We start from the raw sequence: 26851 nt of genomic DNA, 5'->3' as shown, positions 1-26851 counted from the left end.
CACTTTAGATTATGAATTTTAATAAACAAGCCCATTTCCATTAGTATGCCTATGTAATGTTTGCAAAATTCAACATCTGGCTGGGGACAGTAGTCTCTTGGAGGAGACTACTGGATCAGGCTTCTAGCCAAGGAAGCGGAGTGCTGTCCCAGACAGGCCCACGAGATACTGATTGTGGGCAGGATACAGGGTGAGCTGGAGGGTGTTTGCTCCTGGCTTCTGCTCTGAAGGGAACCCCTGCTGCTTCACTAGGCTTCAAGTTTTGGGGACAAACAAGATAAAGTGAGACACAATCAGCAGTGTGGTTTCCAGCGTCTTCAGATTACACAGCCTACATAAAACTGTTCTCCCAGAAATGTGGCCCAATCAGGATTTCTAGCCAGAGCTGCCCAGTAATAGTGATAAGTTTTCCATATTTTGTTTTCTGTGCATTTCTTTTATATATATACATACACACACACACACACACACACACACACACACACACACACACACACTAGTGGCCCAGTGCATGAAATTCATGCACAGGTGGGGTCCGGCTGGCCCAGCCCCAATCAGGGTGGATCTGGACTGGGTCTGTTGGGAGGAGGAAAAGATGGCAGTAGGTTGGCTGGCCCACCCTAATCAGGGCCCCATCAGGGCCAGACCAGCTGGGGAAGCGGCCTTGGGCAATTGGCTGGCAGGCCCCGCCCCCTATTGGGGGTGGGGGACTGATTGGGGGTGGGGCCAGCTATGGGGAGAGACTGTGGATGATTGGCCGGCCAGCCCTGCCCCTGAGGGGGTGGGGAGGGGCCGATCTGGGGTGGGGCCAAGCAGGGGAAAGGGCTGCAGGAGGTTGATGGGCTGTCCCTGCCCCCTATTTTGGTATGGGGGGGGCAATCAAGGGTGGGGCCAGCCAGGGGGAGGGGCTGCAGGCCAATCAGAGTGATGGGTGCCAACCAGGGGCGTAGCCAGTCGGGGGGGGGGGGCTGCAGGAGGTGGGCCGGCCAGCCCCATCCCCTATTGGGGTGGGGGGGTGCGATCAGGGGTGGGGTGGCCAGGGGGAGGGGCTGCAAGAGTTGGCCACTCAGCCCCGCCCCCTATTGGGGTGGTGGTGGGGAGGTTGTGAGCAGAGGTGAGCCAGCCAGAAGGTAGGGGTGTTTGGCCATAAGCCCGCTCTTGATCAGGTTGGGAGAGTCCAATCAGGGGCAGGCAGGCAGGAGGGAGGGGCCATGAGGTTGACCAGCCGGCCCCATCCCGATTGGGTGGGTTCGCTGGCTACAGTGGGCATCATAGCGACCGGTCGTTATGGCTGTTATGATAGCTGGCTTTTTATATATATAGATATAGATAGATACCTATCTACTAGAGGCCTGGTGCACAAAATTTGTGCACTGGGGAGGGGGGTATCCCTCAGCCCAGCCTGCACCCTCTCCAATCTGGGACCCCTTGGGGGATGTCCGACTGCCGGTCAGACATCCCTCTCACAATCCGGGAGTGCTGGCTCCCAATCGCTCGCCTGCCTGTCTGCCTGATTGCCCGTAACCGCTTCTGCCTGCCAGCCTGATCACCCCCTAACCACTCCCCTACCTGCCTGATCGACACCTAACTGCTCCCCTGCCAGCCCAATTGCCCCCAACTACCCTCCCCTGCCAGACTGGTCGTTGCTAACTGCCCTCCCCTGCCGGCCCGGTAGCCCCAACTGCCCTCCCCTGCTGGCCTTGTTGCCCCCAACTGCCCTCCCCTGCAGTCCTGGTCCCCTCCAACTGCCCTCCCCTGCCAGCCATCTTGTGGCAGCCATCTGGTATGAGGGAATGATGATCAATTTGTATATTACCTCTTTATTATATAGACAGATTTTTTTTTTTTTTATTTCAGAGAGGAAGGGAGAGGAAGGGAGAGATAGAAACAACAATGATGAGAGGGAATCATTGATTGGCTGCCTCCTGAATGGCCCCCGCTGGGGACTGAAACCACAACCCAGGCATGTGCCCTGACCGGGAATCAAACCATGACCTCCCTGGTTCATAGTTCAATGCTCAACCACTGAGCAACCGCAGGTGGACTCTGTGCATTTCTTACCCCACATTTCAGTGAGGGGATCCTCCTGGGAGAGAATACAGATGTTGCTAAACTTTCTGACATGACTCAACATCCCTGGCATATAAAGTAGGGAAAAACACCAAGAGAAATACCATTACAGAGAAACACAAAACAGCAACAGCAGCTTGCTCTGCACTTTCCTGTGTGAAGAGTCAACAATTCTGAGGCCCTGCTTGACATCACACAATTATTATGCCCTCATCCAGGTTATTCTTGTTAGAAAATCTACTTTAACACTTGCACATTCTTCACCTAGATCAGAAATCAAAAGGAAATGCAGATGATCTGTCTCTAGGTTTTATTTTTTGGAAAATTAGGCATGGCAGGGAAAGGAAGAGCCCAGCCCTTATCTCGTTCACAAACTGGGCCCCACCTTTTCTTTCCTCACAAGCAGAGAACTCACTTTAATCTCAAGAATGGTGCCCAACGCTCATCAGGCATCCCCTCAAATAAGAGAATGGCAGTGAGGAGTAGAAGCAGCACAAGAGGCAGGACAAGAGCATCATGGGTCACCTGATGTTGCCAGTGTCACACTCTGGGCCTTCTAATGCATTCTGGGCAGTGGCAAGTCCAACTGCTCACGTGCACGAGTCAGGTGCCCTCTGACACCAGCCCACATTCATTAGGAGGCAACTAGGCATCAGCACCTTGCAAATCTAATAACCAAGCTTGTAGCTCAGCAGGTGCCCTCAGAAACTGAGAAAAGTTTCAATTTTCTAAACATGAAGGCAGACTCTTCTGAACCCCAGACAGAACTAACAAGTGGCTAGGGCAGGTCCTGGGTAAGCCTGGGTCTAACATGTTTCTCATATACAAAATCACCTACCATCTATCCACTTTCTTTAAAGATAAAAGCACTGGTCCAATGCCAGGTAAACCCCTTCTGAACTTCCACCGAGAACTTCCCATCACAAGTGAACCCTCTAGCAGTTATCTGTTTCATTCTGTCATCATACATAACATTTAAACAAACATCCTGTTTTAAAACTCATTAGAGGCCCAGTGCACAAAATTCGGGCATGAGTGCGTTCCCTAGGCCTGGCCTGCGATTGAAGTGCGAGCATCTGGTGTGGAAGGGCAGGTCCCATCTGACCTCTGGGCCCTGGGCTGCACCTGGGCCCCAGGGCCCCCACACGCCCCCCTCCACCTAAGTCACAGCACCTGAGTCCCCACACGAAGATGCAGTTTGAATGCAGCTGGACGCTGAGGACCAGGGCACAGCACCTGAGCATGGGGGCTTCCCCGGTGTGTGAGCCCTGGTGTCCCGGGGGAGGGTAGCAGGGGGATTGAGAGTGAGCTTGGCAGACACCCCGCATTCTCACTGAACCTCCATCCCTGTCACCCCCGTCCCCAGGTAGCCAGCGAGAGGTCGCAGCATGTCACCGATGCCCTCCATGTTCCGTGCCGCCCCTTAATGGTCACCGCACGTCATAGTGAGTGATCAAACTTCCATTCTCCTGGTAGAAATCCCAAGGGGACACTTTGCCTATTAGCCTTTTATATATATAGATGGTACCATAACAAGGAATTTTAATGAGTTCTGCTCTAAATTTACAAAGAAATGGGACTCAGCAAAAGCAAAGGAAAAAACAAACAAAACCCACAACTTCTAGCTGTCATGGTAACCGCTGCCAATGTTTGTTCTCTATTTATGACAATGACAGTGATCAATGTAAAATTGTTATCCTCTTGCCTTAGTTGAGAATTCAGCCAGTTCCTTCACCCTCATCCCACCACCTTCATGTAATTCCCTGTGATTTGCTTGCAGAAACTTACCACCACTTCACATCATAAACCTGCAGCTCATGTAAAAATACAAGTAAAGAAAAGAATACACACACACACAAAAGATCGTAATTTTTGACACTGGAAGTTGAATCTATGAGAAAATTGTCTAGTCAACCAGCAGCTCAAATAATCTGTAAAAAGAAGGGAGCTGAGGACCTAACCGAAACTGCACGACACACAGGGGACTGCTTCAGCTGATGATCACTGACTGGGGATTCAGCAGCCCAACCACAGGCAGCGAATGAGAGGTGACATCACACAGGCCCGCTCTGATACAGTACTGATGACATATATGTCTACTACATGGACACAGACTAACAGACTAACTTCCTGTTTTGTTCATATCTACTACTCTTGATTCATATTAAACCAAAAAAAGTAAAACTACAAGATTAAATACTTTCTCAAGATTTTCTATTTTTAAAACATTAAATACTTTCTCAATATTTTCTTTTTTTAAAAACCCTACAAGTCTCCCTCTTGCTTCATTCTATCTCAGGAAGCTCATCCATCCTGACAGCTTCAGCCAGCAGCTCCACAATAATAAATCCCATCTTTTCTCTGTAGTTCTTCTATCTTTCACCATCACCACAAGCTCAAAAGATAATAAAGTTCTTCACTAGCTCCAAATCAACTCCCTTCCTAATTCCTATTACCTTCAACCCTGCCTCTTCAGACAGTTATGAAAAGCTGACCATTTCTGCATCAAAATGCCCCTTGCACTCTTCTGCATTGCTGTATGTTCTCCAGTCAAGCTTCTCAGCAGCTGTTTCCTGGCTGGAATCCTTGAACTCTCATCTTCTCTCCTTTCACTTCAGACTAAACCCTGCTGCTGGAGGAATCATTCTGACCCTGATCTGTTTCATCTTACTGCCACATCTAAAATCATCAACAGTGCCCTATTCTCTATATCTGAATTCTTCCTCCTGTCTAACAGGGCATATGTTCTCAACACTACCCTGTGGTTCCCAGTTACCCCGAAGTGGCCCCTCAAACTGGTGTGTCAATGTGCCACCATTCCACAACTAGGTAATATTCCACATTCCCCAGTTTATGTGGAATTTTCACGGGTCATCTCTACACCTGTACCTGCATTCCAAATCACGTATACAGCTCTTTCAACTATCAGGATTACTTGGTGACCATACTGGAGATAAAAACCTTTATCCTGACCCTAGCCTGGTAGCTCAGTTGGTTAGAGCATTGTCCCCATATGCCAAGGTCGAGGGTTTGATTCCCAGTCAGGGCACATACTGTATAAGTCAGGACTGGTGTGGCTTAGTTGGGCATCATCCCATGCACCAGGAGGCTGCCTGTTTGATTTAAGGTCACGGTCACATGTCTGGGTTGTGGGCTTGATCCCCAGTAGGGGGAGTGCAGGAGGCAGCAGATCAATGTTGCTCTCTCCAATCAATGTTTCTCTCTCTCCTTCTCCCTTCCTCTCTGTGAAAATCAATAAACTATTCTTTTAAAAATATTTTTAAAAACAGAATCATCGAACAAATGCATAAATAAGTGGAACAACAAATCGATTGTTTCTCTCCCTCAAATCAAAAACAAAAAATATTAAACACAACCAAAACTTTTTCCTGAAAGGTTAAAAATAAGTCACCATTTTTTTTATTTATGCTCTGGGATTATTAACCACATCACCCCAACTAAATTCCAAATCTTTAAGACGAGGGTCTCATCTTTACCATGTTTATAGACCATTTAAAAAAACAAGCAAAAGCAAGAAGTGGGAAAGATGAACAATCATTATATTGACAAAGTAGAGAAGTCCAACAATAATGAGAGGCAGACAGATTCCCAGCATGTCTAAGCTATGCCTGTCTGGGACCTCTATTTCTCATTGAGTCCAGAAAAACACCCAGTGCACTGTGCACAGCGTGGAGAAAAATGAGAAATGTTTCTTTCCTTCAATCCCTAATGGCAGCAGTGACTTTCTACCAATTGTACACAAGGCTCCCTACCTCACAGGGTCTCTGAGTCCTACATGAACGACAATGTCTAGCAGAGTTCCAGATAGGAGCTCAAGAGAAAACAGCCATCAGATCTCCTACCCCACCACTGTCATTGCTTCACTCTGCTTTCCTTACTTTCTTTCCCTCGCCCCATGCTAATTCAGTTCTCTATCAAGTCCTCTCAACACCACCTGGCCATATTTCCATCTGTGCCTCCTCATTTCTGTACTGATATCCCTGTTATTTATATTGCCATGACCAACTTTTGGCCCCTTGTTATTCTGACTAGGTCATTGCCTACAATTACAGCCTTCCAATATGTTTCCTTTTCGTCAGGTCACTTCCCTTTATCTAATCCTCATAATCAATGCCAGCTTAATCTCTTCACAACCCATCTCCAATTAAGTCACTTCCCTGTTAAAAATGACTAGGCACTTCCTTAAGCCAACTTAAATAGTTTCCTCTCTCAGAGATCCAACCTTTTATCCTACTCTTTCTATAACATTCTAGGAAAAAAATCAGTCTCGTTCATAATATATTTATTTGCATTTGCCTGATTTCACAGGCTGAACAATGGTTTCCTTTCTACACTAGCTCCATCTGCTGAAATCATAGTAAGTTGATCACAAAACTTTCTTCATGAAACGTTCTTTACCCTCTTGATTAGGTGAAATCTCTTCTGATTCCTAGTATCTGCAGCTCTTAGGGAATTTATCATTCTCTCCACAATATAACAATATCTATACTCATCTTGAAAATGTACTTATCTAGAATAGACTTGCCTCTACCTTGTAATACTAATCTCTTCACCTTAGAGTGTCTTACACTTAGAGGAGTATACAGAACTAACTACCTTTACCACTGACAAGCTATCAGTTATCATCTCATCTTCTTCAAAGACAACCTGTTACAGCTCTCTCACCCAAAGCTTTGGATTTTATTCTTTAAAATATATGTTTTCATTAATTTGAGAGAGAGAGAGGAAGTGAGAGGGAGAGAAACATTGATGTGAGAAACAATGATCAACTGCCACCTTCTGGGGATCAAGCCCAAAACCCCGGCATGTGCTCTGACCAGGAATCCAACTGGTGACTTCTTGGTGCATGGGGCATTCAACCAACTCAGCCAAACCGGGGCCAGGGCTTTATTTTTTTTTTCTTTTATTTTTTTTAAAACTCAAAATCCACACTGATCCTACCGTGCCCATTGTGGACGTGCTTGTGGGTTTTTCCTTTCCTGGGGGTTGACTGACATGAAGATGAAGCATTGTTGGTGGCTGTCTTGACATCTTCTGTCTCATCATCTTCCTCCTCGACATCCTCCTCGTCCTGAGAGCTTCCAAAGTATACCATGCTGTTGGGCAGCGCAGGAGAACCTGGGAGGTTTAAGAAAGAGGCTCATCAACACAGGCCTGGATGCTCAACCTTCCAGAAGGAGCACTACGAACTGACACCTACTAAGTTACACACCTAAATCCTCATGACTGAGCAGACAAAACCAAGTATTCCTCTCCACTGCCATTTTTTTATTTGTTTTTCAAATACCCTCCAGGAAATACCTTCATCTGCATCCTTTCAACAGATTTCAAGCAAAACTACCCCAGCAAGAGCTATATCACCAAACATAAGAAAGCAAAATTTTTAAATTTCATCTGAATAGTTCAGGGTGGGGGAAAGACCACCAAAGTTTGAATTGAGCAAGAAAAATAAAATAAAATAAAAACATCTGATCACAGTGTTAAGGACAAGAGACTATTCTGGGGTTTGGCCCACAACAACTTCAATCTTTTTTCTCATAAAATATTTCTGGGAGAGCTACTAACAAGTAGCAGAAAAAGTAATAAATTAAATATGTGAGATTCATTTCCTCTCTTGCCCACTTTACTGTGAATGAGCTAACACTCTGGTCACATCAATAAAGATATAAGTAACCAATTTGCTCTCCTTCCCAAACGGAGATCTTACACTGCAATTGTAACGGTAAAAACCATTCCTGTCCAAATTCAGAACTATATGCTCCAACAAGGAGATGGGAATGGATCAGCAGCAGCAGGGACTGGAGTGGCAAACCAAACAAACACCCATCTGCAGAAATGCAACAGAACAGACGCCTCCAGTCCTCTTCCCTTTGCTGCAGTGATGACCTTCCAATATTCAAACCCCCAAAAGCGATGAGGGTCTCACCACTGAGTGGGAATGAAACTCTGAAGGAATTTATGGGGGGAGGAGGGGAGAAGGACCTCAGTGGATAACAGAATTGGATACAGTCTAACAGAAGCCATTTCCGATATTTTCCCACAACCCACCCCGCCTCCCCCCCCCCCCAATCACAAGTTTTCAACAGAAGAAAGGTTCTTAAAACTGACTTTGGGGAAAATCACTTAATCAAATAAGAGTTAGATATATTTCCACTGGAACAACATGTTCATTCTTGTTCTACATGGTTTCACAATTAGTACAAGACTGACGATGACTAAGAAAATGGGATGTCACCCATCCCAGCTTCCCAATCAGAGCTTTTCAGTCAGGACTCCCCACTTACAGGTACACCAATACTGCCGCATCCTTCTTTCCTAAATCTGCCTTTATAAGTACTTATGAAAAAGCAGAAGGAACTTTTGTCATTTACTCAAAAGGAGTTTTGAGTGAAAAAAAGAAATTCTACCACAGGCTGCAACTCATACTAGCATGTAACATGACATAAGCAATACAGGTTACATGCTATCAGATAGACACAGTGGGAACTTCAACACTTGGAAGTTATGAACTCAGCAGTTAAATTTCTCCCTATGGTAAAATGAGAGGGGATAGATTCAATAATCCCTTCCAATTCCTTCCAGATCAAAATATCCATGTTTAATTTCTCCTGAAGAGCCTTCCTACACTCTACCTCAAATGCACTGACCGATGGCTGAAATTAGAAAGCTGGGTTAGTATCAAAAAGAGCAGGTTGGAGAGAGGAGAAAATGGCGGCAGAATAGACAGACGTGTTCTGAGCCTTGTCCTGGAGCAGAAAGAAAGAACAGCTGATGTTTGCACGGGGAGTGTTTGTTAGCAAGCTAAGGGACAGCTAAACTCCAGGAGAAGGTGGGGGACTGCTAGACGGGGTTCCCCTGACCGGGTAGCCCCCACTGCGGCTGCGGCTGGGTCCCTTCCCGGAGTTACGGGCTCGGACGGGGAAACCTCGCCATCTTGCAAGGGAAAGTGGATCTTATCGGAAGCCTGAAAATCCACAACTGCAGTGACCACCGAACAGCTGTGAGCCCCGGAACACCAGTCCCCAACTGGCGCAAACACGCAGATTCAAAGGAGCTCTTCACTCCACCACAGAAAGGTCAGATTTTGCCGGGGATAAGGTCAGGTCTCTGGTCCCGGCGGGAGAGAGAAACGCACATGCTGCGGGAGCTGGAGGAACGGGGAAGTCTGTGCCTAGAAAAGTCTGTGGCTGTTGGGGCTGGCGTGATCTGTGAATGTGGAAGGGGGTCCTCAGAGGTGCTAACAGAAGGGATCTCTAAAGGGCAGCCCATTTTGATCTGACACGGAGGGACAGCCTGGGAGTTTCAAAGGTGTGCAGGCTGCTTGGACTTGCGTGCGCGCAGACACATTGATCGCACACTTGGGCTTTATCCTCCTCATTTCCTGGCTTCTGATTACTAAGCAAGGATCCCCAGTTGGAGACACCCTGGAAGACTGCAGGGGGAAATTGTTTTTCTGGAACCTGGGGATCGGAGTGGGGAGGGACCATCGGAGAGCCAGCTCTGAGGCAGCCCACCTCTGCAAACCGGTATTGACTGCCACAGAGAAAGAAGGCTAGAGAGGCCTTAGAGCCTCGGAAGTCAATCCAGAAACACTGCCACACAGGGGCTGAATTTAAAATTGACTCTTATGTAATAAAAAATAAAGGAATACAAGAAATTAAGACACTGCCTGCTTAAAAATCAGGACTGGCTTACAACACTGAGGAGCAGTGGAATGCAGGGAACTGCAATACTGTCCTGACTGAGAAACAGGTGTGCCAAACAGAACAATAGAGGAAGTGAATAACCTTCACTACTGTACATTTTATTTTTTATTTTTATTTTTTTTAATTTTTATTATGTTATTTTCATTTTTTGCATCTTTTACTTAAGAAACTAATTTTTTCTTTTTTCCTCACTTGATTTTACCTTTTTAATTATTACATTTTTATTTTCAATCAGCATTATTACTACTACTATTTCACCTTTTTTTTTTTTTAGTGTCATTTTATTTTCTCTTAATTTTACTTAGGGATTAGTGTTCTACATTCTATTTTCATCTTTCTTTAGTATCGTTTTACCCTATCTCAACTCTACCTTTATGCCATCACTCTCTTCCTAACCTTTCCCCTTTTGTTGTCCTGTTTATCTTAACCCTTTCCTGCTTTATATTTTCCCTATTCTTTCTGTTTACCCCCTGCTAAAATTTCACCCTACTTATATATCTAATTTCCAATCCCCTGCTCCAAGTCCATACACACCTCTCTCTTCACTGTCTTAACTATCAAAAATATTGTTTTTCTCTTTGTTCTTTTGTTGTTGTTTGCTTGAATGTTGATTATATCGAAATTTTATGCTTTTTTGTGAGATTGTTTTGCTTATTCTTTTTTGTTTGGTTGGTTTTTCTGTTTGTTTTGTTTTTGTTTGTTTTTTACTTCTGTTTCCCCTTGCCTTGCTTAATATTAGTTGGTGTTGTAGTTTGTATTAATCTCCAGGTTCTTGTTGCTGGCATTTGCTGGGATTAGTGGTTATTCTATTGGAGTTTACTCCCCATATATAGTTTGTTCCCCTTTTCTCTCTTAGTCTTGTTCTTGTCTCTCTTACTTTTTTTTTTTCCTTTTCCCAATTTCATTTTGACACTCATTTTTTTCCCCTCTTCTTCTTTCTCTCCTATCCCCTAATTTGCCTTTCTCTGGTGGTCACCTTTATTGGAGCTTATTAATATCGTGAATACATTTCGGTTCAGTGCCTTCTGTGTTGTACCTGGCTGTGTTGCATTTTGTGCCTTTAAATCAACTCAGGAGAGAGAGAACTACATAACCAGACATCTGGAGAAGAGAGACCATGGGGAGACAAAGAAACAGCCCGCATATGAAAAAAAAGCAGGCATCACCAGAAAAGGAAGTAAACGAATTAGAGGCAAGCAACCTATCAGAAAAAGAATTCAGAGAAATGGTCATAAGGTGGCTGAAAAGAATGGAAGACAAATTCGACAGTATGAATAAGAACCAAGAGGAAATGAAGAAGAACCAAGAAGAAATGAAAAATGACATCACTGCCGTAAAGAACTCAATAGAAAGCATCAAGAGTAGACTAGAAGAAACAGAGGACCGCATCAGTGAGCAAGAAGACAAAATGGGAAAAAATACCCAAATAGAGCAGCTTATAGAAAAATAAATGAAAAAGCAGGAGGAGAGCCTAAGGGAACTTTGGGACAACACAAAACAAAACAATATCCGCATAACAGGGGTTCCAGAAGGAAAGGAAACTGAGCAAGGAATAGAAAACCTGTTTGAAGAAATAATGACAGAAAAATTCCCTGATATAGGGAAGAAAAACCCACACAAATCCAAGAAGCTCACAGAGTCCCAAGCAAAATGAACCCCAAAAGACCGATGCCAAGGCACATTATAATTAAATTGGCAAACACCAATGACAAAGTAAGATTCTTAAAAGTGGCCAGAGAGAGAAGGAAAGTTACATACAAAGGAACCCCCATCAGACTAGCAACTGATTTCTCAACAAAAACTCATCAGGCCAGAAGGGAATGGAATGAAATATACAAATCATTCAAAGGAAGGGTCTGAATCCAAGAATACTGTACCCAGCAAGGCTATCAATCAAAATTGAAGGTGAAATCAGGAGCTTCACAGAAAAAAAAGGACTAAGGGAATTTATCACCACCAAACCAGCAATGCAAGAAATGCTAAAGGGTCTGCTATAAAAAAAAGAAATAGGAAGCAAAGAAGAAACACAGGGGTATAGAATAAAAATGGCGACAAATAAGTACCTATCAATAATAACTTTAACCCTTTGCACTCGCTTGCTTTTTTCTCGATTCCTTTATTCTAATGCTAACCGTGTCGAGTCACACTTGACATCCAAGTGCAAAATGTTAAATGTAAATGGATTAAATGCCCCAATCAAAAGACATAGGGTAACGGATTGGATAAGAAAACAAGACCCATATATCTTCTGTCTACAAGAAACCCACCTCAGAAAAAAAGACGCACACAGACTTGAGGGTGAAGGGATGAAAAAAAGGTTTTCCAGGTGAATGGAAATGAAAAAAAAAGCTGGGGTAGCAATACTTATACCTGACAAATTAGATCTCAAAGTGAAGGACATAACAAGAGATAAGGAAGGCCACTTCATAATACTAAAGGGAGCAATCCAACAAGAAGAAATAACTCTGGTAAACATATACGCACCCAATACAGGAGCACCCAAATACATAAAAAAAACTCCTGGAGGATATCAAGGGAGAGATTAATAGCAATACGATCATAGTAGGAGACTTTAATACCCCACTATCACCATTGGACAAATCCTCTAAACAAAAAATCAGCAAAGAAACATCAATCCTAAATGACTCACTAGACCAGATGGAATTAATCGACATCTTCAGAACATTTCACCCCAAAGCCAAAGAATATACATTCTTCTCAAGTGCACATGGGTCATTTTCAAAGATAGACCATATGTTAAGACATAGGCAAAGTCGCTTCAAATTCAAGAAGATAGAAATCATATCAAGCAGCTTCTCGGATCACAGTGGCATAAAAATGGAAATCAACTACAATAAAAACAATCCAAAGGAATCAAACTCATGGAGACTAAACAGCATGCTATTAAACAATGACTGGGTTACCAGAGAGATCAAGGAAGAAATAAAAAACATCATGGCAACAAATGACAATGAAAACACAACAATCCAAAATCTATGGGACACAGCAAAAGCAGTCTTGAGAGGGAAGTTCATAGCTCTACAAGCCTATTGCAAAAAACAAGAAACAATGGTAGTAAATTACCTAACCCAACAACTCAAAGAGTTAGAGAGAGAGAGCAACAAGAAAAGCCCAATGTAAGCAGAAGGAAGGAAATAATAAAGATCAGAGCGGAGATAAACGACATAGAGACCAAAGAAACAATACAAAAGATCAACAAAACCAAGAGCTGGTTCTTTGAAAGGATAAACAAGATTGATGAACCTCTAGCCAGGCTCACCAAGAAACAAAGAGAGAGGACCCAAATAAGCAAAATCAGAAATGAAAGAGGTGAAATAACAACAGACCCCACCAAAATACAAAGGATTGTTTCAAAATACTACGAACAACTCTATTCCAACAAACTGGACAACCTGGAGGAAATGGACATAATCATAGAAAAATATAACCTTCCAAAACTTAATCAGGAAGAATCTAAACAGCTCAATAGGCCAGTAACTATGGAAGAAATTGAAGCAGTAATCAAAAAGTTTCCGGCAAACCAAAAGAGCAGGTTTCTGTGCAGACCCTGCAGTAACCTCCACAGCTGACTCTGCCATCTGTTGGAGGGAAGCAGGGTTTTGGCATGTCTTTCAGGAAGTAAGCCATCACCTTCCCCCCGCCCCGCCCACCTTCTTCCTTCTCCCTGCAGCAGAAAATACAATAAATTCTGCAACTGAGGTCATTTGAAAGTAATGTAAAAATGGGGGAAAGTAAGACTCAAAAAATATTCTGTTCCAAAAGAATCAGGTAAAATCCACCTGGGACATATGAGAAAGAAACAAGGAAGTAACTTCCACTTACATAATCTGTGGAGGATATTTAAAAACCTCAAATGCTAAGTGAACAGCATGAGACAACAATCACATTCCTTACACTCAAGATTTGGAGAGGATGGGTAGAACATTGAGTTATGTTTCAAAGAACTAAGATTGAGAAAATGTCTAGAAGCTCAGTTCCAAGCATCCAAGTTTCATTAATACCCTAAAGAAAGAGTATAGGGTAATTTCTTCAACAAAAGCAGAAAACAACCACATCTTCTAAAAGGATTTAACAGCTTCTCAGAAAATATAAATAAACTGAAATAAGTGCCTAAGTGTTCTAAAAGAAATCCAGAGGCTAACAAAAGAGAAATGTAAAATAGGAGACAAGACAACAGTAAAGCATAGAAGGGGTTCTGAGCGATTCGCTCTTCAACTGAAACTCAGAAGAATGCAAAGTCCTTCTGATAAAACCTGCTCTGCAGTCAGAAAGGACATGGTTTCTTCTAAGTATGGGGGTACAGGGGACAGAAGCCGATTGCCTTCCACTAAAAGATGATTTGGGTTCTATTCAGGTGATTGACATGTTGGTCTGGACCTAATGATAAAGCACCAACAAAGAAGAGACAGTAATGAAGGGTCAAACCAGATGGGGAATGGAGAGGCTAGCATGATGAAGGGAAGGAAGACTCCTGGGAGAAGGGACAGTGGAGGAGAAAGATCACTGCTCAGTAATGATGAACTTTAGCTGGAGGTGAGTGGAGTACTAATGGCCATTAGTTCAAATATTAGGCTGGCACCCATTCTTACCCCTGGCAGGTGCCATTCAGGAACACCACTCTCCCCCGAACATGGTTAATTCTCCTTCCAGGTTTCATGCAAGAGGCCACTGCTAACCCATAACCTGCCTACCAGGAGCAGCCTCACGAACTATTGGCTTCTCCCACAGGGAGCAGGTCTCCAGAACCTGAAGGAGCTCTTCATACCTGTAGTCAAACTGAAGCAAGTGGAAGAGACTAAATCCTCAGATTCTGATGCTGGGAACTCCAAAGCCCTGTCACCAGGAAGCTATTGTAAACCCCTCTAAGAACCTACTGGCATGTACATTTGCAAAGTAATGGAGAGGCAGAACTAGCAGTCTAGGCCAGGAAAAAATCAATCGCAGCACTGCAAAAGCAGCATCTTTCTTTCTCCTGGAGACAAAATCAGTAAGATTATCTCATATTTAAAAAATCAAGGCGACAGAGAAACACTGACTGTTATATGCTAATACCTAGAAAATAACTATATAACAACCTCAACTATAAAAGAGAAAATGAAAGCATCTGAGAAGCCAAACCTAGTTATAACATTCATATGAAACATATTTATTTCTTCCTACCTTAGATAAAAGCTCGATCATCTAATTTACAAATAAGCTTAGAGGAGGATGAATGTGCTACACACACACACACATATAGCTACACACACACACACACACACACACTGGAGAGGCTATTTTAAGATCCTAACAGCACACAGAAGTCTGGACTATTTATCACAGGTGAAAATTATCCCATATTCCTCATTGTAGAATGGATGAGTGGGTATATTACATAATCATATTGATGTTAAGTCAACAGAAATTTAAATTAATATTTGGTATCTGAAGATAGAAGTGTGTGTGTTATTAAAAATAGTTTGCAACTTATACATCCTGACACATAAGAGGTAAATGTCATCTCTAGAAAATTTATTAGGGAAAATTCTTCTCAAATGTCCGATGAGGCAAACATCTGAAAAGCTTGTTATGGGTCCAGCATTCAGGAAACTGAGAATGTAGCTACAGGGATAAAAGTAACTGGACTAGAGAGCTAGAAGTGAGGTAACTGACAACTTAAAAACGCTTCCTGAAAAGAAACATTCCCTTTCAACAGCAGGGCTCACCTACCACCTGCTGCAAAACACCAGTAAAATTGTGAAAATAAGTGGGTCTCAGAAAGGGCTCAGCAGGCCTCGTTTTGAGTCTCACCCTGGTATTCTCAGGGGAGACTCTCCCTGTTGAGAATGAGCTGAAGTACACGCCCTATGCATGACAGCGAGAGAGCCTGACACACAGAACTACCTGCTATGTTTCCAGGATTGTGTGCGTGTGTGTATGTATGTGTGTGTATGTGTGTGTGTGTGTGTGTGGGGGGTTATAACCAATATTTTATAGAAGTGTATCAAATGTACACAGTTTTCTATTAAAATTACAGGCAGATTTCTCTCCTGATTATTCAAGTGCATTAGCAAATGTGAAAAAAAATCTGAACTTGGATCAGATGAGGGGAATCGGGAGTGGAGAACGCATCTGCGCTTTGCCAAGGCCGTATTTCATTACTTTTCAGAATAAGCTGGCAATGACTCCACAATATTTACTGAAGTGAAAACCAAATGTTTTCATCTGGACAAAAATCAAACTGTGGTATGTTACAACCACAACAGAAATCATCTTAATCCAAAGGCTTGCTTTCGCTAATTTAGGCTGTGGTTTCTATAAAATTGGATTCTTCTCCGTAAATCATGTACACATACACCCTCCTTCCCATTATCTTCCCTCCCCGGCCAGTTCTTTATCTTAACAAGCTAAACATAGCTCAGCTCTATTTTGGAAAGACCCTAAAGGGATTCCCTGCACACCATCATTTAGCTGGGGAGTCAAATTCTGTAGCTTGACCTCATAAACTCTGGGCTGGCTCACAGAGTTGGCATTTTAATGATTGAGCTTTAGGATACATAAAGAGAATGAGAAGTAATCAGCCCCTACTATCGTATTAAACTGAAAAACAAGACTTCAAAATGAACTGGGAGGGACTGGCTGAGGTGGAGAGACATAGTTATTTACTGATTTCCTAAGGAGAGGAAAGCTCCATCCATTGAAACTAGAAAGTCACAGAAAAAAAGCAGTTGCAACAACTGCCTGAGTTCATTAATCCAAGTCTGTCTGTACCAGCCACCGTTATAGGCACCAGTGACCCAAACAGACCAGACCAGATGTCTCCATTCACCCTGCCCACTCTACAAACACAGTGCCCTGAAAGGCTGGGGACAGCTGTCACACACGACCTTTACAACTTAAAAAGGAAGAATTTACCACCGGATTTTTCCCAAACTTTAGCTATTTCCATACACCACAACATGATCTGCCATATCCAGATAATCATGGGCTTCTGTTTTCTTTAAAGGAATTCCCATTCATGACTCACATGACTTATCATCTCCATTGTAACAGAAAATTATTATCACTTGCCATAAAGAAAGGGTAATCATGAAAATCACCACAAAATTTTAAAACGTTCAGCTAAAGTAATTTCTGATACCACCAGGAATACCTGCAGCAGGGCTTGGGGAACAGCCCTCCAGGCCAAAGCCAAACCCAAAGGGGACCCCTATTGCTTGTGGAAGAAGGAGCTGCCTGTGCAGTGAGGCCCATCCTGGGTTTGCATTTTCTTTTTCTGTACCTATGCAAAAAAAAAAAAAAGGGGGGGGACTCCACATTTGAGACCCAAAAGAGGCTGAAGCGTCAGCTCGACAGTCTCCTGAGACACAGTGTACCTGCCTGGATGGAGAGCACAATGTGTTCAGCCACAGTAGCTGCGATGGTCCTAAAAGCTGGAGGCAACATATGCAAAAGCACCATCGGCAATGCACACTTCAGTGATATTCGTGGGCCCACACATGGCTTCAGTGACCAAACCTCCTAACTATAAATTCAAACCGTCCCTTCCACAGGTGAGAACAGAGGCAGTCGGCTTCCTATCTGCTTTCCTAAATGGGAAGGTAAGCACATTGGTGACGAGAATCTAGAGAGGTGTGGAAATGCAAAATGAATTCAGTAAGTGTGGAGTAATGCCACATAAAGAGTTAGAAACCTTCAGCCACATAGGTTTTTTTAAGGAAGAAAGAGGGATGAAGTAATAACCTGCTCAGAGCATGGCCATTCTTTTCATCTGCATTCCTCCTCTCTTCAGTCCCATTCCTGGGCACTGGCCTAGGCACATGCACCCCCAGTTATGGCTATCTGATTGATCCCACATTCAGGATATGCCCCACATCCGGGCACAGCTTCTAACACCACAGACACAGCAATGAGAAGGAACCACTTTCTCTCCCAAACAAGGCCACTCCTGTGCTGATGAGCAGATAGCACCAAGACAAAGCACCTTTTAATTAACAGCTGGAATAAGCTGGAATACTACCCTAATACTACAACAATCTTTTCCAAATTGTTGTCTATACACATTGTTGGCTTAAAACATACACAAATACACATCCCATTAACCTCAATGGGGTCTCTGGATCTCTTTATCTCAAATGAATGCACAGATCACGCCACACAGCAGACACGATGGTTGCAGCTCCCACCATTTCCACCCATGAGTTTAGAAGTGGAACAAGATAGGAAGTAACTTCATCAAGACCACATAGCCACTCTGAACATCAAAGGCTGTGCTCTCCTCACCACCATGCAGTGTCCACAAATCCTAACACAGAAATGGAATACTGAGGGAAAAGGTCACCTTGCATTTGGGACAAGAATACTAGTAATTTTTGCGATATCAGAATATTGATGCCTCAGCAGCCAGCAAGATGCTCAGCAAACAAAAGAGGACCATACTTAAAGTTTATTTTCCTCATCTGCGCTTTCTACAGGATTTCAGAAGGACTGGAAAATTTAAGGGAATCTCTATAAAGTAGTTGGAAATCTAGAGATGACTGGGAGCCTGTATCCCCAGCCACTGGCAGGGAAAGGGGGGGCTGCTTTATATTCGAGGGGGGCACAGCCTGGTCAGAGGCCAGCTGGCTGGGAGTAGGGCCAATCCTCCAAGCAAAATGTCTTGGAGCCTTAACAACTGATCAAGGTCTCAGTACAATTAAAAGGGATCCATCCTCCTCCTCCCCCTCCCCACTTAAGAATCCCATGGTTTCATATTTCTTCATAACTAGCCTGATAAACTATCCTGGCGAATAAATCACTTGCTCAGCAAAACTCAGCCAAGAAACACACACTCTATTGAAAAAGCAAGCACATGAGGAAAAGGGCTGGTTTGATTTGGAGAAAAGAGGGTGGCCACTGAAACCCTCAGGGCAGTTAGACACCATTCTGGAGCAAACTTTCACTGTAACTGTTCTCAAAAATTAAGATGCAACACCATGCAGAAGGATCCGTTTAAAAAAAGCTGTGTACCACTCTGACCCTGTGCCTTCCTCCCAGAAGAGCTCCTATAATGTAAAACGTTCCCATTTTGCTCAAGGAAGTTCATTATTAGCACCACAGTGTTCCTTGCAATTGGAGATTACTTAATTGCTTTCTAGCAGGTTAATCCCCTTTCATTTTGTGACCTCTAAATCACCCCAGGCTTTTGCATTTGCCCTACTTAGAATTTATCATCCTCAACACCCAAAACCAGTACTCTATCAAAATATGTGCTCCTTGCCCACAAAGCCGGCAACTGTCTTTAGAGAAAACACCATCCTTCTAATACCTGCGGTCCGTTCAGCTGGTCTTTTAGATTGTTCCTTCTAAATTTCAATTTGAACCCTCCTTCTCTCCGCTATATATGTCTGCCTAAGCTCACTGGGAAATAGTAAGTGACGTGCACTCGGATGGTTACCACAGGTGCCATCTGGGCCTGTCTCACTCCACAAGAGATGTGTACTACCGACAATGCATGTCCATCTTACAAATGGGGACACCTGGGCCGAGGCTGCAGCCTCCTGCCTGCATTCCTACAATACCCACACTGGGATGGCATTCCTGCAGCTGCAATTCTCCACTGAGCTGCCAGATCATCTCCCTAAAGAAAGGTTACAGTAAGTCACCTCTCAGCTGAAGAACCTGGGTGGTGCCCTCCTATCTAGCCCGCAGAACCCGACATATTTAACTGCCTGGTTTTAACTTGAGGCACTCTAAGCAATACACCCCAACACTAATCCATGCCTGTGCAGGGCTTCTGCCAAACCCTTTCCAAGCCCCACCGCCTTTCTACAAAGCCAACTCGTGTCACTTCCTCTTGCAGCCATCCCAGACAGCCCTGAGCAGAGTGCCACTTCCCTCCTGCCGGCAAGGTGCATACCCCTTCCCTGGCATGGCATGTGTCTACTGCTATGTTCTCTTTCACTTACCACACTGATATGGCTTTTTTTTTTTTTTGTCTTTAATGTTGCAAGTATTACATATGCACCCTCCCCTCACCCCCCAAGATACTGCTTTCTTGCTTCCAGTCTGTTTTCTAGGTATCTGGCATATAAAAAGGTTTCAATAAAAGCTTGCTGAATTAGTAACTGAATGACAGGTGATCACTGGAGAGTCTCTAAGACTTGGGAAACAAAGGCAGACAGTCCCAAAACAGAAAGTACTGATTCACAAATGCTGAGAGTGCGGTTCTTGACTAAGAACCCCCCACCCCCCTCTTGGTGGCTCAGTGGTTGAGCATCGACCTATGAACCAGAAGGTCATGGTTCGATTCCCGGTCAAGACACATGCCCGGGTTGTGAGCTCAATCCCCAGTGGGAAGCATGCAGAAGGCAAGTGATCAATGATTCTCTCTCATCGTTGATGTTTCTATCTCTCTCTCCCTAACCCTTCCTCTGTGAAATCAATAAAAATATTTTTTTAAAAAGAACACCACCACCAACTCTCTCCATCCAGCAATGCAGGACTGTGGCACCCAAGGTTAGAAGAACAAACTGTGTACTATATGGGTGGGAATTTTTCAGGAATTCCCTTTGGGAATCCACCTTGTTTGCAGGGCCCCATAAAAAGAAAAATGTAAATAACAGAATCACTTAACCTGCCATTGCTCTGCTGTATTAAGCTTTTTAATCTGTTAATAAACATAGTCAGAACAAAGAGAAGATGACAGAACTCATTAAGAATAACAAGACTGGTGACAGAAAATGGAGTGATGGTATGTATTGCTGCATTTAGCATATGGTTCATACCCCCTTCTCCCTCTTCTCTGCTTGTACCAGTGAAATATACTAATTATGTCTCTGGCTAGAGACATGTGGACCCCCGTCAAGGCAGGCAAACATTGGCCCTGCTGCACTATCTATCCCTTCTCCGCCCTTCAGAAATCCAGGTCATGGTAGGAACGGAGGAGAGCCTTGCCAAACTTAGCCAAGAGGTCTCTGATGCCTTAAACAGATTGTTAAAAATCCCTAAAGCTTTTAATCCCTGAATGACTGACTGGCTACAGTGTTTACATATCTGCACTAATCCGAGTATTATTAATGATGTAGAAGGTTTTTCGTTGAAGAGACACTGAATGGAGTTGTGGGGCGAAGGCATGGTCTTGGGCTGGCCAGGTGTCCTCCCCAAGATCTCAAGATTTATTTTCTTCCATATTCAAATTAGTGCCAAGAAATTTACCAGTAATAGTTGGGGACTGGAGAAAAGAATGATATGTAATCCTTCAACAATACCACTTCCAGGTCTTTGATTTGATTCCAGACTTCGTTGCCTATTAATACTGAGCTTATTGAAAACTGCATTCTTTACTCCTAACAGTGCCTGCTGTCACCCAAGGGTGATGCGAGTGACTGACTCCTTCATGCTGGACATGAAGTTTGGAGTTCTGACAAGCTCTATTTGATTTGGAATCCACACCAAAAAGGAACAAACATAGATAGAATGCAAGTATTATAATGGTCATGGGATTCCCAACTATTAGCTTCTCCTGAAAAGACTTCAGAGAAGGCAAAGACTTAAGTGAAGATATGTGTCATCAGTGAGGAACACATCTAAATGTAAATATAAAGTTAGATAGATAAATGATAAGACGTCCAGAAAATAGAACAGGTATTCATGTGACAGTGTTAATTCCTATGATGCTGGACAGTTGGGGTACAAAAGTAAAAAAACAATGCAATTCCATTTCAGGGAGTGATACATATCACATATGCACACAGGAGACTTAGAAATAGTCTCATCAAGGAGGTGGTTAACAGTGGTTGTCTCTGGGAGATTGGAGGGAGTGTATTTTGAGTTTTGAGGGTTTTTTTAAGAAACTTGAGAGAGGAAGGGGAAGGGAGAAAGGGTGAGGAGAGGGTGATAGGGAGGAAGGGAAGAGAGAGAGAGAGAGAGAGAGAGAGAGAGAGAGAGAGAGAGAGAGAGAGAGAGAGAGAGATCAGTTGCCTCCTGCATGTGCCCCAACTGGGGATCAAACCCTCAACCTTGGTATAAGCCCTGACCAGGAATCAAACCTGCCACCATGGTTTTGGTGCACAGAACTAAACTGAACCATATTTAGGTGCATGCTCCAACCAATTGAGCCACATTGGCCAAGGTCAAGTTTATTCTTTTGCTGACTTTCCCATCTTGTCTGCTGGTATTTCCTTTTGGAAAACCGAATGAACCCTGTGGTTAAACTGAAACTGAAAGTACTGGTGCTAATTCACAGATTTTAATACACAGAGACACAAATATACATCTAGATATACTAAACAAGCATGTACACATACATACACACTACTGGTTCAGAGCACCTAGAGAAATGGCACTAATAGCTACGAAGTGAGCACACCTCAGGAGGAGATCTTGGGTTGTAAAGAACAACTGTCGTTTAAAAAAACAATGCTCCTTGGGGAACTGGAGGATTCCAGGGCTGAGGGAAAGAACATACAAGATGAGCCTAGAACATACTGTTATTCCAGGAAGCAAGGCTGGAAGGATGACAGGGACATGTCAAAGAAACCAAAAAGCCAGCTTGAAGAAGCTCCAGTAATGATACCTAGAACAATCTAAATATCAAAACAAACAATGGTAAAAGAGTATAACCCTTTGAATAGGAAATTGATTTATACAGACAGAAAATAAATAAGTTGAATTAGATGAGAAATAAAATCTAGTGTTTCAAAGAACCTCCAGACAAACATGTAAATTGACCGTACCTCCGCTACGCCCACAGCCAATCAGAGTGAGTATGCAAATTAGAAGGCCAAAGATGGCGACCGCCCAGCTGCTCCAGGGGCAGAGTGGCCAGGTGGGGCAAGATGCCTGCTATGAGAGGGAGGTAGGGGGAGAAGGGATCTACAGGAGTGGAGTACTGCAGAGAAGATAAAACTGCAGACTCCGGAGTCTGCAGCGAAGACGAAGATGGCAGACTCTGGCCAGAGCAAAGGCCTGGGTTCCGGGTGCCAGAGGAAAACCAGTGCTGGAAGCCAAGGGAAGGAAGGCCTATTGCACGAATCTCTTCATGCAATGGGCCTCTAGTTAAATATAAGGGCTAAAAAGGTAACTTTACAATGGAGAAGACTCAATCAAGTAATCACCGTGAATACCATCAGTAAAAGGACAGACTGAAATTTTGTCCAACACACCAGGATGCACTGAGAAGACGGAAGAATCACTTCTGTGATATTCCAGCCCAAAATGTAAAACCCAAATCTAATAATGAGGAAACACAGATAATTCAAATATAGAATCATTCTACAAAACAATCGGCTGTGGTCAGAAGAAACAAAGACGAAAGTACTGGTCCAGAGTTAGCAGACTACGCAGACAACAGTTAAAGACAATGCCCAATTCTGAACTGGATCCTTAGGCTCTAAACTTGGACATCACTGAGGCATTTGAAGCCATCTGAAACGGGAGTCTGAGGATTAGGTGGTAGTAATGTATCTTTGTGAAGGTCCTAATTTTGTTTGTTATAGATTATCCTTATTTTAAGAAAATACACACTAATGTGTTAAGGAGCAATGGGGCATCAGGTGGAAATTTTCTCTCGAGTAGTTTAGGAAAATGTTCTTTGCACTGTACTTAAATCTTGCTGTAACTTATTTCAAAATGTTGGGGGAGTTGGGGGGGTAAAGAATGAGATAACCCTGAATCTCAAGCCAATGACCAATAGCAAGGACCCTCTCCTTCCTGTTCACCTTCTCTATCAACTAACTTCACAAAGGAACTCTTCAAGTTCATAGCTTTCTAAAGCTCACCTCCATGGACCATTCCAGTAAGAGGCTCCTCATTCTCTTTGCCAAGCTTTTTGTGTTCTTCCCTCTCAACTGTTAGAAAACTTAGTTACTATAGTAAACACTTTCCAAAATACAGCCATGTAAACCCAAACGCATCCTTTATTACAACATTTTTTCCTCAACTTGCACTCTATTAAATGGTCCTGTTTACGTATATCGACCAATATTTTCACTGTTAACTATACTTAGAAATTAAGAGTCAAATGAAAAAAGAAAGAAATATGAAGACTCAAGCACCTTGGCATGGGATTTCTCACTTTAAGCTCTACCTCAAAGCAGGCTGGGAACTAAAGAAGCATGCCGAGGAGTCCTGTGTGCACTGTTACTCCTTTTTCTATCAATTAGGCTGTTCCCTCCAAAACAAGTGGCAACGCTTACCTCGAAGGCAGAGAAAGGTAAGAAAATCTTCTGTCTTAGGCTTCCTTTTAGAGAGGTCAGAAATTTGAGTAGCTGGAGGGGGTAGCAATGGCTCCACTATCTTTACTGGAGTTGTGCTGGGACTATTCGGCTGAGATTGAGCAAACTTCCTTTGTGCTTGCAGCCTGGGCCTGTAAAAGAAAAAGTAAATAAAAATAAATTAAGCAGAGATCAGAGAATATCAAGCTACGTGCAGCAATAAAATTATGAAACAGAAGGGGGAAAGACCCTATTTCAAGCAAACTCTTTATAATTAAGGTTCTATATCTCTCACACTCTCATAAACCACAGGCCAACTTTAAAGAGCAGAAAGTTTGGTTAAAAGGCTGTGTTTAATACACTGATATAAAGTATGTACCAACACATGCCTGTACACAGACCACTTATGTGCCTGCGTATTTCAACAACTGCTGTTTGATGACATGGGATTACTGGCTTATGGACTTCTGATCTACCCAGTGATGAGGAAACACAAATCAGCCTGCCACAACTATACAGCATTCTATTCATTAACATGACGCTGTCACAAACATATGATGTCCTTAATCCTGTGTCCTTACACCCAGCCCATCTTTGCTGTCCATCCATCACTGAACCTGTCTTGTACCCCAATTCTAATCACTTCTGACTCCAATTCATCCACAGTCACTACATTAAGTTGAAGCTTATACTAGTAATGCAGAAAATAAATGTATTTCTTTAGTCTATCCAAAACCCCTCCAATGCAGAAAATAAATGTATTTCTTGAGTCTATCCAAAACCCCTCCATCCCTGCTAGATTATAGATTACCCTCTGGCTATAGGGTAAAACCAATGCCCTTAGTTAGAAATTCAAAAAACTGCCCTTAATCTATCTTTCAGGTCTCTCCTCATTACAATCCTACCTAGACAGTGACCCCCACAACTTATCCACTTAGTGTCTACAAACCACAATTTACAAAAACTTATGTGACACACACCTTTCTATCAACTTGAATACTAATGAATCTTAGAAAGATTTCTTTCCATCTTTCCTAACACCATAGCCAAGAGTTAGGATACGTATCCTAACATATTTTCCCTTTATGTATAACTAGCCTGACATTTATCATAAATTGTCTCATAATAAATCTTCCTCTAATTGTAAGGACCTCAATCCGTAATGGAAGTAGGTACTTCTGAGACCACTTTAAACTTTCTATCCAGCCCTGCTTATACAGATGCTCAAGAAATAGTATTTGGGGCAGAGGGGGCATGCAAAGTTGTTGTTCCATTCTTATGACATTTGGTACTGTCCATTTTTGAAATTTTGGTCATTCCCACTCTAGTGGGGGTGAACACTATCTTACTGTACTTTCAATTTGCATTTCCCTGATACCTAACAATATGGAGCACCTTTTCCTGTGCTTCTTGGCCATTTGTATATCTTCTATTATAAAGTAACTATTACATGTTTGCCTTTTATATTGAATTGTGTTTTATTATTTACTAGGGGCCCAGTGCACGATATTCGTGCACTGGGGTTGGGGGGTCCCTCAGCTCAACCTGCCCCCTCTCACATACTGGGTGCCCTCAGGGGATGTCCTACTGATGGCTTAGGCCCGTGCCCCATGCTCCTTTGTGGGAGGCAACCGGGCTGATCAGGGGAAGGCAGCAGCCCCATCACCCCGCTGCTGCAGCCACTACCAGTCACCACAGCCACCAAGGTGTTTTCATCAACACGGACTTCAGTCCCTTCACCAAGAAAAAATGACAACTTTCTTTAGGCATTTTCAAGATGTGTCTTTCATAGGATATACATTTTTTTTTTAATCCTCACCTGAGGGTATGTTCCCATTGATTTTTAGAGTGTGGATGAAAGAGGGAGAGACAGAGAGAAACATCAATGTGAGAGGGACACTTTGATTGGTTGCCTCCTGTATGAGCCCTGACCATGGGCGCCAGGCTGGGGGCCATGCAGGGACCCCTGGGCCGCACGCAGCGGTGGCCGCCAAGGGTCTCCACACACCCCAGAGGCCAGCAGCCAGCCCCCCATCATGTGCGCCAGGCTGGGGGCGTGGACCCAAACTGCCTCTTGATGCTGGAGCATTCCCAAGTGGCTGGGGGCACTATGGTGACAGGGGATGTTTCCGCCCCGCCCCCAGCCCCTTGGCTCCTGCACCTATAGGCTCAAAGTGGCCAGGGGGTGTTCTGGGACCCCTGCCACTCAGGACCTAAGCAAGGGGCCTACAGGCTCGGACTGGCCTGGGTCCTGAGGATGTTTGCGGGACCCAGCCCCTTGGCGCCTGCACCCTTGGGCTCCAAGTGGCCAGGGGGCATTCTGGGACCCTGCCACTCAGGACCTAAGTGCGGGCCTACAGGCTCTGATCGGCCTGGGTCCAGAGGATGTTTATGGGACCCAGGCCGCTCAGGACCTAAGCGCAGGCCTACAGGATCTGAGCGGCTTGGGTCTGGAGGATGTTTCCCAGACCTCAGACCTCTGCAAGTGTTTGGGGGCGGGAACATTCCCGCGTCGCTATGGCGACACGGGAATGTTCCCGCCCCGCCAAGGCTCCCAGTGGCCAGGGGGTGTTCTGGGCCCCTGCCACTCAGGACCTAAGCAGGGGCCTACAGGCTCTGATCGGCCTGGGTCCAGAGGATGTTTATGGGACCCAGGCCGCTCAGGACCTAAGCGCAGGCCTACAGGATCTGAGCGGCTTGGGTCTGGAGGATGTTTCCCAGACCCCAGACCTCTGCAAGTGTTTGGGGGCGGGAACATTCCCGCGTCGCTATGGCGACACGGGAATGTTCCCGCCCGCCAAGGCTCCCATTGGCCAGGGGGCGTTCTGGGGCCCCTGCCGCTCAGGACCTAAGCGCGGG

General features: G+C 44.0%; 1 protein-coding gene across 5 annotated transcripts in view; it reads right to left on the bottom strand.

The window, feature by feature from the left end:
- JARID2 (jumonji and AT-rich interaction domain containing 2) overlaps window positions 1-26851 on the bottom strand; it is a 290912-nt gene that overhangs the window by 48481 nt on the left and 215580 nt on the right. For all 5 annotated transcript variants that reach the window (XM_079776852.1, XM_079776851.1, XM_079776850.1 and 2 more), the window contains 2 exons: window positions 23975-24144; window positions 7033-7209 (listed from right to left, as the gene is read on the bottom strand). In XM_079776852.1, the coding sequence (XP_079632978.1) occupies window positions 7033-7209; window positions 23975-24144 (347 nt within the window). The remainder of the gene's footprint in view (window positions 1-7032; window positions 7210-23974; window positions 24145-26851) is intronic.

Source organism: Cnephaeus nilssonii (genome assembly GCF_951640355.1).
Source record: "Cnephaeus nilssonii genome assembly, chromosome: 7".
Lineage (NCBI taxonomy): Eukaryota > Metazoa > Chordata > Mammalia > Chiroptera > Vespertilionidae > Cnephaeus > Cnephaeus nilssonii.
The sequence above is the reverse complement of the archived record's forward strand: the minus strand, read 5'-3'. Positions and strand labels throughout refer to the sequence as shown.